We start from the raw sequence: 13,300 nt of genomic DNA, 5'->3' as shown, positions 1-13,300 counted from the left end.
AAATCATCGCAGTGTTATGAATTATGGAACAGCTGTACTATGTGTCGCCGCCAGCAGAATAGTGTTTCTGTGTCTTAGTTTTTGTCTTGAGCAGACAATCCAATGAAGAAAAGAAAAATCCACAGTAATGTACCCCAGCTCGTTCGCTAACGATCGTCCAAATATATGCAAAACCACCGCACCGGGACCGTTTCGTGCCATGCTGCCATGCCGATCGCAGATGGCGATCTACGCATCGTTGATGTTTTAATGGGCAGGATGGGTGCGATGTTGCAGCATTAATTAATTAACCCGCGGACACACACACACACACACTCACATTTTGAAAAATGCTTTTTCTGATAAAGAATTACATATGTTTGTATCATTAGCGGGTTATCAATCGGAGCATTTGTTTTTTGTGTATGCGCTTCGCGCTAGCCTAAGTTCGTTGCAACAACGTTTCGCCAACAGTGCTTTGCTTCTTGCTAATCAACGGATAGAGCGAGAGACGCGAGACACAATGCTCGCACACTTAATGACCTTTCTTAGATTCTCTACGGCAACGGCCAAAGACGAAAAGCAAACACAAAAATCCACTTCATCACCACCACCACCATCATCATCATTATCTCGCCGGGACCACAAAACTAGAATGCTCCATTATCGGTGAATGTGTTTGCAGCTGCAGGGGGAATTCATTTAAAAACGCGAATTGGAAAACTAGTTTATTTCTCATGATTTGCAGTGGCCTGCTGCTGTTACGATGTTAAGCTTTGTTGTCTGCCCGCGACTTCGACTACGTTCAAAGCTAATATTTAAGTAGAGGAACGAAAGATGAGAAGAAGATAAAGCTATCCAGTCCCTCCCACAGCAGAGCAATTCCTTCTCGCATCTATCCGGTTGAAAATCGGGCTCCTTACGATACGATCGCTGGTACAGTCTAATGTCTCTGCTAATAGATAGACGCTCGGGCTCTCCGTTTGTCCTCCCCCCTTCAGGGAAGCCTCCTAGTGCTAGTGCTAGCTCCATATCACCACCCCCCCTACCCGCGCCTTATGTACTATTGCGTTAGCTGCGAACAATTCTGATCATTTCTCCTTCATTTCACCTCCAGAAGCAAAGCTTCGACACCGCCGCTTATTCATTCGCATTTTTGACGATTCGCCAGCATATGGGACTGTTTTATCCGTTTGTTGGTGGCTTTCAAGCTTAGAGGCACAAGCGATGGCAGCAGCAGCAGCAGCAGCTAGAAAACAAAACACAACAACAAGACTACGCACATTCCAATGGATGATGGGTTAGGTATTGCTAGGTTTCGCATGATCCTGCAGCTCCAAACGGACGCTTACAACGAAGCACCGTGAGCGAGAGAAAGAAATACGCAAGAGAATGTTTGTGTGTGTGTCGCGACTGGCATCATCACCGTGGAGGGTGAGGGAGTTGAAGGGAGGCGTGCTGGCCACACGAAGAGAATGGTGGAACAAGAAACCCCGTGCAAGAAAAACAGGATTGCGCCATTGCTACGCTGTGGCCGGGAAAAAAAGAGGAAAGCAACAAAGCAGAAGCGAGAGAAAACGAGCAAAACGGGATCGATCGCACGAAAGAAGTCGCACGCACACGGTAAGAAAAAACCGCAAAGCTCTTGCGCGCGCGCGAGGCTTTACGCATAATTTATTTGTTCCCCTTGCTATTTGCTTCCTTTTTTCTTCTTTCCCGTGCGTTCAGGGCTGGGAGCACTGAAGCTTTATCATTAGCACCAACAACAACAACAACAACCACAGCACTGCGCTTACATACTTTGTGTGCCGCACTCTCTACAGCCCCATTGGACTGGGCAAGTGTCTCCTTTGGCTCTTGGTTCGTTCGTTCGTCAAGCACACACATACACACATTGCGTATCCCCCCCCCCCATTCCCCCCCCGCTGTACCCTCTGTTCCATCCAGGAAGAAATCGAGACTTCATTCATTCGCACAACACACGGGGCAGACGCGGATACGCGCACCAACAGGGCAGGGGCCAGAGTTTCAGGGGAGAAGGGAGGACGACGCACTTAAGCACTCGCAGCAACATCCATTCCACGCATTCCACCAGCAGCCTTCGATCGAGGATCGAGCGGGAATGGTGGAGTGAGAAGTGTGCCGTGCGTTCCCGTCCACCCGGCGGGTGGGAAGGATTAGAAAAGGAATGATAGACTTCAACGCTCCTATACGCAACGAACGCGCTCCCAGAAGCGTTCAAATGCAAACGCTTTTACGCTTACGCACAGCTCTTTCCAGCTTCGCTTTTTTGGAATGGAGCAGGACAGCATGGAATCTACCAAATAGGGGGGGGGGACAAAAGTTTGGCGGCACAAATTGGGCGGCATTTCATAATTAATGTAATGGGTTTTCGAAACGGTAAAACTGGACTGCTGCCCAAAGGTTTGTGAAACTAAGGTGGATAAGGCGGGGGATTTATGCGTAAATCATATAAACGCCGGGTGTGTGTGTGCAGAGGGGAGGGTGTGCGAAAATAGTGGAGTGTCTCTACAGACACACACACACACACACACACACAAATAAGAGAAGCTAGCAACCCGAAATGGGCTCTATACGAATGGTTAGCCAAACGCAACAGCAGCAGCAGCAACGCCAGAAGGTACGGGAGGCAGGGCGGTCCGACGCGTCCGGTGTGGGAAAAGTGCGTGCGAATGGAAGGTGGCTTCCAAAATAATAATAAAAAAAAGCTGCCCGACTTCAAACTACCCCATTCCGAACGCACCTTCATCCGTGAGATTTCGGGCGGAAAGGGTTTATTGAACCCGACTGACCACGATCGCGGGTGCGTTTTGGGGTCGGGCACAATCAGTTGCGGATTTTTGTTTTTTTTTTTTGCTTCCACTCCGAAATTCGATTCTCTTGTGTCCAGTCGGCAGGAATTGGCTGGCTGGCTGGCTGGGATTTAAGAAGAAGTAGACGAAAGCCCGCCGAATACCGCCCAATAGCAACTCAATCCAAACGGACATAGCAGCTATACGCACATCCGCCGCTGGGGGTTTTGCTATCCCCGCGTAGTACGATCGAACACGATCGAACCGATATACGCGCGCACATTCTTTCCCTCCCTACCATTCAAGCAATTAACTTTGCTTTGCTTTGTTGGATCTTTGTTTTCTTTTCTTCGCCCCGTTTTCGCTCATCATGCGTAAGGGACACACACAACGCACAACACAGACCCGCGAAAACGACCGATGGGAGGGAAAGGGTGTAATGCCAAAAATGTTAAGAGGGCGAAGCGGCTAACCGAACCGCGGAGGAACTGCGTGTGACTGTCCTGTTACGCTGTCTGTGTATGTGTGTGTGTGTGACGTAAAGCAAATTGGTTGCCATTTTTCGTTGTGGGGTGGAAAATCCACACCGGGACTGTTCCGTTAAGCCAAAAAAAAAGAAAGAAAGAAAGGAAAAAGACTCCACCAAACCACAGCGCGGATGGAGAAAACACCACGATATAAAAAGCTTAATTTTCTCGTCCAATTTTGTACGCACAATCGTGGTGGCGCGGAAGGAGAGCAGCACGGTGGCGGAGAGGCCGGCGCACGGCGGTGAGTGGTTTACGCACAATTCTGCAGCAAATGTATTTGAATTTTCAATTCGCTGCTTAATATGGGAACGGTAGCGTCACCAGTTTTCGGGGTGGCAGAGTGTCCGCTTGAGCGCAAAGCGATTGCCAAGCGCACCACCACCACCACCACGTGTCGAACAAATGGGACAGTAGTGCCGGGAGTGGATGTTAATACGCTTCGTAAGCAGGAAATCGGCCACTACGAGCGAGCAAACGTTACCTTCTCGAGCGCGCAAACGTATAGAAGTGATGTAACGAACAACGAGAACAACTGCAAAAAAAAACACACAAAAAACGCAAGATTCTTTTTTACGCACTTTCCTACGCACTTCCTTCGCATGATGAAACGCATATTCTATCGAGTGGAAGCAGATGTGCAGCGTGTGTCTGGGGTGAAAGAAAGAACAAAAAAAAAACTAGCAGCTCGGTCACACCAAAATTCGCTTGCGTAAATTACTTCCGCAGACCATACACGACCGAAGGCAGCGCCACTTTTACCGAAACACACATGGTAGAAATTGTAGGAAAAGAGTGGTAAAGTGCTAACGAAATAGCAATAATATTTACCACTTCCTGTATTTTGCCCTGGACTGTTCGGTGGTTGCTAGCACTGGACAACTTTAACAGGAGAGATTTATGTGTATTCTGGTGAGAACAACCAGTAGATCAATGTGTTTGTAGAAAAAAATTACATAAAACGGACATTAAGGCGGCTTTTGTGATAGCGTTAGATTGGACCTCCGCCCGTCTATAGATTTATCGATGCTTCTTCCGGCGCATCCCAGGGCAGCAACCAAGGGCCTCTGTTGTTCCTGCTCCACTGCTCCTGCTAAAATCTATCGTAAAATCCGTGAGGACCTTCTTCATCGACTACAAGCCACCCTCTGACTGAGTTTGTCACGCACTAAGCGTCTGCATCGATAAATGCGCGATAATCTCGTTCAGCCGCTCAAGAACTCCATCGATGTTTAATCATACCACTTGGCGGTCAGAATCTCGAAAGAGTGTACTGTGTCTTGGATCCGGAGTAAGATCCTCCTAGATGCTTAACTCTTCTTCGAGGAACCCGATTCCGATTCCGTGTTCCGAATCAATTCCGAAGCCTATTCCGATGCAGGAATCGATACCGATTCCTGAGTTGATCCAGTAGCCGATTCCGGAGCCTATTCCAGAGCCGATTGCGGAGCCGATTGCGAAGCCGATTCCGACGAGGAATGCGCTAGTATTGTTTGGTGGCCCGCATCTACTATGGGCACTTGCGCGGCTAGAGTCCATATTACTGATGTGCTCTGTGGAGCGCACCCACGACTCTGATCCGACTCCGGCTATAGTTAGTCCTATTCCGACTCCGGTAAAAGTCGGACTCGTCCGGAGTCGAAGTCGTCCTGAGTTGGAGTCGTCCGGAGTCGTCCGGAGTCGTCCGGAGTCGACCGGAGTCTGAGTTATTCGCAGCAGTCCAGAGGCGATCGGAGGCAACAGGAGCCGTCCGATGTAATATGCTTGTGATCGAGCATTTCATTTCGTTGTGTTTTTTGTCTTTCACTTCACGCATGCGCTATGTTTCGACGGTCAACTCTGGTCGACTCCGAACGACTCCGGGTGATTCCGGACGATTCCGAACGACTCCGAACGACTCCGGGTGATTCCGGACGATTCCGAACGACTCCGAACGACTCCGGATAATGCTGGGCGGACCTACCTTCTAGAGTCAATTCCGAAATTATCATAGTCGGATCGGAATCAACTCCGGATTTTTGCCAACTTTACCTATCACTAGTCCATATCCAACGGAAGGCAACGCGCTTCGCCCTTCGTGATTGGCCACACCGTCTCGACCACAGGACTAGGTGTTTGCTGCTTGGGATCCCGCCTGCTCGCCGAACGTGTCTTGAGCCAGGTTGGCCTTTATCACCGGAATCTTAAACAGAACCATCGACTGTCCAGACCTGCTTTCGTGGATTCGCCTCTGCGTTCCTGTCAGAATACTCCGTCACCGGCCAATACTGTCGCAGTCCTCTGAAACCCGGACTATCTTTGACTTTCGCAAGCCCCTTCTTTGTATGTGCCGTTTACTAAATTCAGTTGACGATCTCTACGAGCCTGGAATAACGATAGCAGAGCTGACTTCACACGTTTAAGTGTTCGAAATGCGTCCAAAATCATAACAACATAGAGCCAGATCAAGGAGCTCGAATCTGGAATCTGCTCTAGCATTGCTGGAGCAAGATTGGTATACTTGATTGCTCCTTAGGTTGTACTAATTCACACAAAACAATCAGTAGAAAATACAGCAAGAGAATGAACACAAACATTTACAATTTACTTCCCACCATTAGGAGGGTGATAAATAGATAGTGCAAAATATTATTTAATAAAACAATTCAAGCGTGGATCATCACACAAAAGCGGCGTGCACAGATCGATTCCCCCTTAATCCGAAAACATCCCATGGTGGCAAAGAACTCGTCACACACACGCACACACACACTCGTATCGACAAACATTCCAAAAGTGGGAATAGCTCTACGGACAACTTTCCATCCATCCCGGGGTAACAACAACAACAACAACAGCCAATAATAATCCTGCCCTGGTCGAACAAACTGGTCCAGATGGGTGGTAGGTATGTGTACATGCGCGGCAAAATCCCGTCCCGTGCCCGATTATGTCCCCACATTTTCGCCCTACAGGAACACCATCTATTCCACACGTTTTTGTCGCTTGCTTCGCTAGTTGCTCCGTAGCAGCCGCGTGCCAAAACGAGCTGGAGTTTTTCCCTCCGAACCCATACACCTATACACGGGGCAAAATAAACCCACGAACCTCACACAGAGAATCCTGTACCTCTAAAACTTTCCCAGTAACACGCATCGTGGAAGACGACGACGACGACGACAACGAGAACCATCAGACGGGGAACAGTTGCTAGAAAATCTGCGTCAAAATCTACTGCCACCGTCACAAGGTTGGTGGTATTTGTGTTCTATATCATCCTTGAACAACGGACCACACTGCCTACTGCTGTAGGGTCTATACAAGTGGGGCTAGCCGAACATGTTAGTGGAAAGCATTAGAATCCTACGTTTGGTACCATGGCCACGATCCACATCCAAGCATTCTACTATTCGACGCTCAACAAGTAATAGTGATTCGAAGTGATTTGGGCGAACTTCTACTTCTAGAGTTACAGCAGGCATTACAGCATACAATTCTTCGTCAATTACTTTTGGGCCAGCGAAGTATGGAAGCGAAGCTGAGAAGCTCATAAATAGAAAGCATCCACGCGCGGTCGCACTGTGTACAACACACCCCGTGTGTCGCCATAGACAGCAGGCGCGCTCTCGAAGCGACAAAAAGGAAAGAAATTGAAGAGAGAGAAGAAAAAAAAAACAAGACTGCCCGTTCCATGCCAGCCATACCCTTGAAACTGGTTCAATGGCAGGCCAAAACATCAACCAAAAAAGGTCCGCGCGCACATGTGTGCTTTCGGATTGCGCAAAACTTCCTAAACAGCCCGAAACTCCACGGCGTTCGCGCACACAGCTTGATCTCGAGGCTGCAGAAATGGGGGCTTTTCTACCTGCGATCTCGGTTCGGTTGTCTTTTTTGTTTGTTTGTGTGTGTGTGTGTGTGTGTGTGTGTGTGTGTGGTGTGTGTGTGTGTGTGTGTGTGTGTGTGTGTGTGTGTGTGTGTGTGTGTGTGTGTGTGTGTGTGTATGTGTGTGTTTTCCCCCTTCTCTCTAGGCAATCCTCCACCAGGAAGAAGCCTTACCAGAAGCCGCACGAAGACAAATTTGGCGCGCACAAATATCATCATGCTGGGCTGCAGAGGGCCATCCAGAGGGGCTGCTCTCTGCCCCAGAAAAGGGGCCTCCGCGTGAGACGGTCGCGCAGAAGCCGCTGAATCTCGCGTCTACCGGCTCCCGCACCGCCACTACAATCAAAGCAACCAGGAAGAGGAGGAGGAGGAGGAGGAGGAGGAGGAGAAGGAGGGGAGATGGGCTGGGGGGTTAAGGATAGGTTGGCGAATAAAACTACCAAACAAAACTAGCAATAATACACACACATACACAGCAGACAGCAAAAAATCCATGGCCTAGGATGTTGCAATCAACCAAAAGAAGGAATAAGAGCGAGTAAAAAGGCAACAACCAAAGTAAGAGCGAGAGCGAGAAAGATAGATAGAAAAAGAGAGTAAATGTGTGAGTGTGTCTGTGTTTGTGTGATAAAGTACGAATAGAAGCAACATATTTGAGAAGAATGCCACCAGGAACAAATGCCCGTTTAACCCCTTTTTTGTCTAATTTTCGACAACCAGTTCCTTCATTTCACCACCACACCACCACCACCACCACCGGTCTCTATCACCCTCTTTTCTTCCTGCTGTTTGTCTTGGTTGTTTGTTCTTTTGTTGTTATTCTCCCATAATCTGGCCCGAAGCATGGCACGAAATGTTGATGCTGTCCTGTTTCTTCCTTCCTGCCCAGAGTTGCGACTATTCGGGGCGTTCTTGCAGCAGGACCCGGTAACGGTGCCCAGATCTTAGGAATCGTTAGCGTCTCTCTTCATTGCGCGCGGAACCAGCGGAAACCACCATTCGAACCGATCCTTGATTAAACCCAAATTTCGGCAGTATTGTAATTTCGTTATGTGCGCTTTTTTTTTTCTTTTCTTCGCAATTGTTCATTGAAACACCCCTCGCGTGCAAACAAAAAGAAAAAAAAAAGGTTTAGGATATGTGTCTGACAGCTTAGTTTAATGTTGAAGGTTCATGCGTACTTCGTTCGTACAAAATAGGCTCCAGATTTCCGTATCCAAACATGAAGGAATAAGGAGGTTTTTGCCCGTTTATACTTCCGTTCAGTATTCTAGCCATATTAGCGAAACAGGCATTACACAGTAAGTGAAAGGCAACTAATCTTACACGATCTTGCCGCCCTGTACAGGACGACGGTCACTACGAGACTTGAACTCACGACGAGCATCGTGTTGGCGTCGGGTGAGTTGATGGGACTGTACCATGGGACTGAAGTGCTGAAGAATGAAACATCCTATCATCTAGATGCTTCCCCCGATGAAGGCGACAAATTCAGAGGAAAAAGCTTTAAAAAGCACTCTTAAATAACGTTTAAACATCCTGTATCAACCTCCTCCGATGTTCGTTCAGCGCTAATCGTTAATATACATTCCACCATATAATGTTTTCTAGCCGTCCTGGCTACGACAACACCAACTCAACGTGATGCTCGAATACCCGAGAAAGTACACCCCATACCCCAGTGTGTGTGTGTTGGTGCAGTGCATTCGATGAGATGCGTTAGATGGAACTAGTTTGTTGTTTTTTTTTTTTGTTTAAGTCTTCTTGGGAATGTTGCTCCATACCCGGTGCGTAGGCTAATATGCGTGGTCCAACAGCACGGTACAAGCCGGTGTGTGGGCGCACCCGTCATGTTACCGCACGCGGCACGACGGGCGGCAGGGGATAAGCGTGTACATGCTTGCCTGGCGCTCTCCAGTGCGTGAGTGACGCGCAAGTGGGCGGCAGCAACAGCCGGTTTTCCTCCAAAATAACGGATAACTTACGATGATGTGACGGGGTAATAACCACCCCCCCCCCTTCACCTGTCTCCCTTTCGCCCGGGAAGCTGTGCACGAGACGTCGACTTAAAATCACCATTTAGATTAATGCACTTTTTACCACCCGCACCCCGGCATCGAACGACGAGGCCCGCTGCCCGGAGTGAGTGGGTGAAATCGATGGATAGTGGGAAGCAGCCCCATGGGTGGCCATTTCGATTTCAACAGTTCCACTGCTCCTGCAGCAACCAATATATAGCAGTAGTGACTGAGTGTGAGGTGAAAAATTGTATAGATCAGTAGAAACAAAATAGACACAAAGTGTAAGGTCCTACATGTTTGATGTTTGGTTTGCTTTAACTACTTGGCACGCGAGCAAATTTTAACATGCCGCATAAAACATGTCCATGAGAATGTGGAAGGATACAAGGCAAATTACATCTGCCAACCACCATGGATATATAATATCAGATCGATATACTGTGTCTTAAGGGCACATAAACATATACAAGCAAAATTGTAAAACAATCAAAACAGCAAGATTATAGCAATTAATCAGATAAAATGACGACATGAAGAACAGGGGAGAAAGTCCTCACAAATCCTCACATTTTCCGAGACCAACTGAGAGCTTAAAACGAACGTTTGAAGGAACTGAAAAAGTTTCTTTAACAAACAAATATGGCAACAATTGTGCTTAAATTACGACAAAACACTAATCCCACTCTAAATGTCATAAACACGAGCACACTTGTTTCTAGTAAATCTTTCCCCAGCATGCCTGGGCTGCTGGGATTCTAGTACCATTCTTTTGGTAAACAAACATTAGTTTCTTTTCGTTTACAAATACCACCGCCACCCCATTCCCTTCTAGTAATGCCGGCTCTCCCGCTCTCTCGCTCTCTCTAGGAATAGAATGATGTCTCAATGAACGCACGCGCATACAAACAAATGCAGGGGTTGCTCTCGCGCTTTCTCGCGCGTCTTTCTCTCTTACTCTCTGTTTCTTCTCTCGGGCGAATTGATTATGCGTAAGTGCACCAACACATTTACAAACTTGCCTCTTGGCCAGCCATCGAGAACGGTGAGTGCATTCCCTCATGCAAATTGCCCAAAGCTGAGAAAACATATCCACATCGAAAGAGAGAGAGAGAGAGAGAGAGAGAGAGAGAGAGAGAAAACACCCACATCTGAACGTATCGTTTAGTATGAGTGACACATACAAGGCATTTCATTTCAACACCCAAACGGGTATCCGTATCGCATGCCGGATTGTGATTTTTTTTTTCATAAATATGAGCAACAATTCAATTCGATGTTGTCGGAAAGAATTAAAATAATCCAATCGATGATGCACGCCTAACCATCGCGCAAAAACGATACATTTCTCTACTCTCTACTCTTTCTCTCTCTCTCATGGCTGACCATGTTGATGATGATGGCACGCCATTTTGATTGTTTTGACATAATTGTGCGTCGGAACAGAAGAGAAGAGTCGGAAGAGACGACACAGTCAGCAGCAGCAGCTCACACCCACATAAAGTCTTCCCGACCCGAGACTTCGGTGCGTGTGCGAGAGAATGGGGTTCGGGTTTACAACACACAGAAGGAGCAGCTCTACTGGCCAAACAAACTTCCGCGCTTGCTTTTCGGTGCCCTAGTACTGTGTGGATATGAGTGGATAGGTCCAGTAAGCATCGATACACACAGCTACAGTGAGATGGCAGTGAGTGGGGGTTTCCGCTGCCCCGGACCCATGGCAACGTAGCTAGAATTGCGTGAGCTGCTTTGTTGGGCCCGATGGTGCAAGAGAAGCACAATGAACAACGCCTCAGCTGTGGTGAATAGTTAATAAAATTCCCTTAAAATGATACTGCAAAACAAATTTCAATAATTGAAAGATATGTTAGTTGTGAATTACAACATGAAACAACAAACAGAAAAACCCACACAAACATACACCCACACTTACCTGACGAATCGGAAACGAATCCATTCAGCAACAGCAATCCTATTGTAAACAGAATACTAAGTCGAAATGAGAGCAGCGCCATAAAAAATCCTTCACCATTTGTGTGGTATTTAATTTTTGCAAAGGCAGCTCGGATGCCGACTGCTGCTGTAACTGTTGCGGTTTCGCTTGCAACTGCTGATACTGCTGCTGCTGCTGTTGCTGCTGATGCTGCTGTTCTTGCTGTCGATGCACCACCACAACACAATACAGGGGTTGCTACCCATTGGGGGCAGGAACGCTTCCTTTGTTTTTATTACTTTTGCTTCACAAGAATAACACTATAAACCGAGAGAACTTTTCTATCCACGGCACCACACACAACAAAAAACACTGTGTAAGTGTGTGTGTGTGTGTGTGAGTCGTTTATTGATTGATGCGCCAGCTGTTGTTGTTGTTGCTGCTGTCGAGCTGTTTGTTGTTGTTTTGTTCTTTTCTGTTTGCACCCTCCTGCCTTTCTTGCCGCTCTTCTTCTTGTTATTTGCGTTTCACTGCAGTTGTTTGCAAGCCAAAAAGGCAGCGGATCCGGACCTACGACGATCGTATCTGACGGTTCGCATGTTTTCCGGTCAATCGCCCTCACTATCGCTTCCACCACCGCCGCCCCCACTACCGCCACTGCTACTACCACTACCACTGCCACCACCACTACTACTACCACTACTACTGCAACAGCCAGCACCACCGGGCAGCGACGAAGCCGTCCAACAATGGGCCGAATGCATCACACACTGCCGGCGCCGGGACGAGGGCGTTGATGCACACACGACGTTGGTGATGGTGGTGGCGGTCGCCGTGTGCATCACCACATCACACTACGCCAGCCACTACACGGTGGGCAAAGCACACTTCGCCGCGCTATCTGTATGTGTTGGTGATTATTCGCGAGGCCTTCTCCTCGTGCACACTGCCGCGGCGCGGAACCACCTACGCATGCATAACTGGTTTTGCGTGCAAACAATGGGGCGGCCGCCCGTGTCAATACGCAACCGAAACCTTCCGCCACCCGAACGCGCGCGCACACACACACACACACACACCAGACGGGCGTGGGAGGACTGCGGACGGAGCGGCAAAGGGGGGTGGTGGTTTTATGATTCACGCCTAATAAATATTTCAAATCGATGCTTTTTAATCTTTCACAGCGGCACGATACAACACTGCACAGTACGAACACGCCGGTCACACAACTACCACCGGTAGCCAATTTGCTGACAATACGTGGACCGATATCACTAAAAACATTGCTTTTCTATTGCAGTTTTTTCACTGTCGGTTCTTTTAACTGAACCGGAATGCTGCTAAACATCATTATACATCATTAACATTCTTGTTTATATTACTATGTACGCTGTGTAAAATGAAAAAAAAAAAAACACACACACACATGTTGATTAATATTGTTTCTAAACGAAAACTTAAATATTTTTATCGTTAACAATACGTATTTAAAACGTGAAACAAAACAACACTGCAAATTACGCACACAAATCAGCGCTGTGGCACTTAAATATTGCAGAGTGTGAGCCTAGAACGACACACATGCCAAACGTATGAAATGATTACGTTAGGAGACAAAATACGCACACTGGTGTGCGCTGCTGTACGCGTATCGACAATTGAGAACGGCTGGTGGAAGCGCACCAACAACGACCCCGCGTATATATACACACACACACACACACACGCACAGACGCACACGCACCATATTCTAGCAATTTACTTTTCGCCACCATTTACGCATCCCGTTCCTTTTCACAGCTCTCCCCTCCTCATGCGCTCCACTTGCGCCGGATTTGCGTTTCGCGCGGACTGTTTTGTGTTGTGCCCTCACCGGCGAGGTGTCCTTCTCCTTTCTTCAGCGATTGGTACGAAACGGTTCTCCAGCGCCTGCTGCGCTTCACACACTGCCACCAGAAGGGGGCAACAAACAAAGTGGCCTTGTTTTGGGTGACAGTTTTTGACTGTCAATTGATGTTGGGTTTCCTTTTGCAACGCACCATCGTACCACACGCAGTTTGAGTTTCTTGCTGCCATGTGTGTGTGTGTGTGTGTTTGCGTGTGTTAGGTGCGAGTGTGTGTGTGTGTGTGTGTGTGAGAGAGAGTTTGTGTGGGCATTTAGAATCCTAA

At 47.9% G+C, this 13,300-nt stretch overlaps 1 protein-coding gene across 2 annotated transcripts in view; it reads right to left on the bottom strand.

Moving 5' to 3' along the window:
- The window catches only part of LOC121590755, a 29,468-nt gene that overhangs the window by 12,809 nt on the left and 3,359 nt on the right, over positions 1-13,300 (bottom strand). For both annotated transcript variants that reach the window (XM_041910692.1, XM_041910693.1), the window contains exon 2: positions 11,132-12,521. In XM_041910692.1, the coding sequence (XP_041766626.1) occupies positions 11,132-11,213 (82 nt within the window). In that variant the 5' untranslated portion in view covers positions 11,214-12,521. The remainder of the gene's footprint in view (positions 1-11,131; positions 12,522-13,300) is intronic.

This window comes from Anopheles merus, chromosome 2R (assembly GCF_017562075.2).
Source record: "Anopheles merus strain MAF chromosome 2R, AmerM5.1, whole genome shotgun sequence".
Taxonomy (NCBI): Eukaryota; Metazoa; Arthropoda; class Insecta; order Diptera; family Culicidae; genus Anopheles; species Anopheles merus.
The sequence above is the reverse complement of the archived record's forward strand: the minus strand, read 5'-3'. Positions and strand labels throughout refer to the sequence as shown.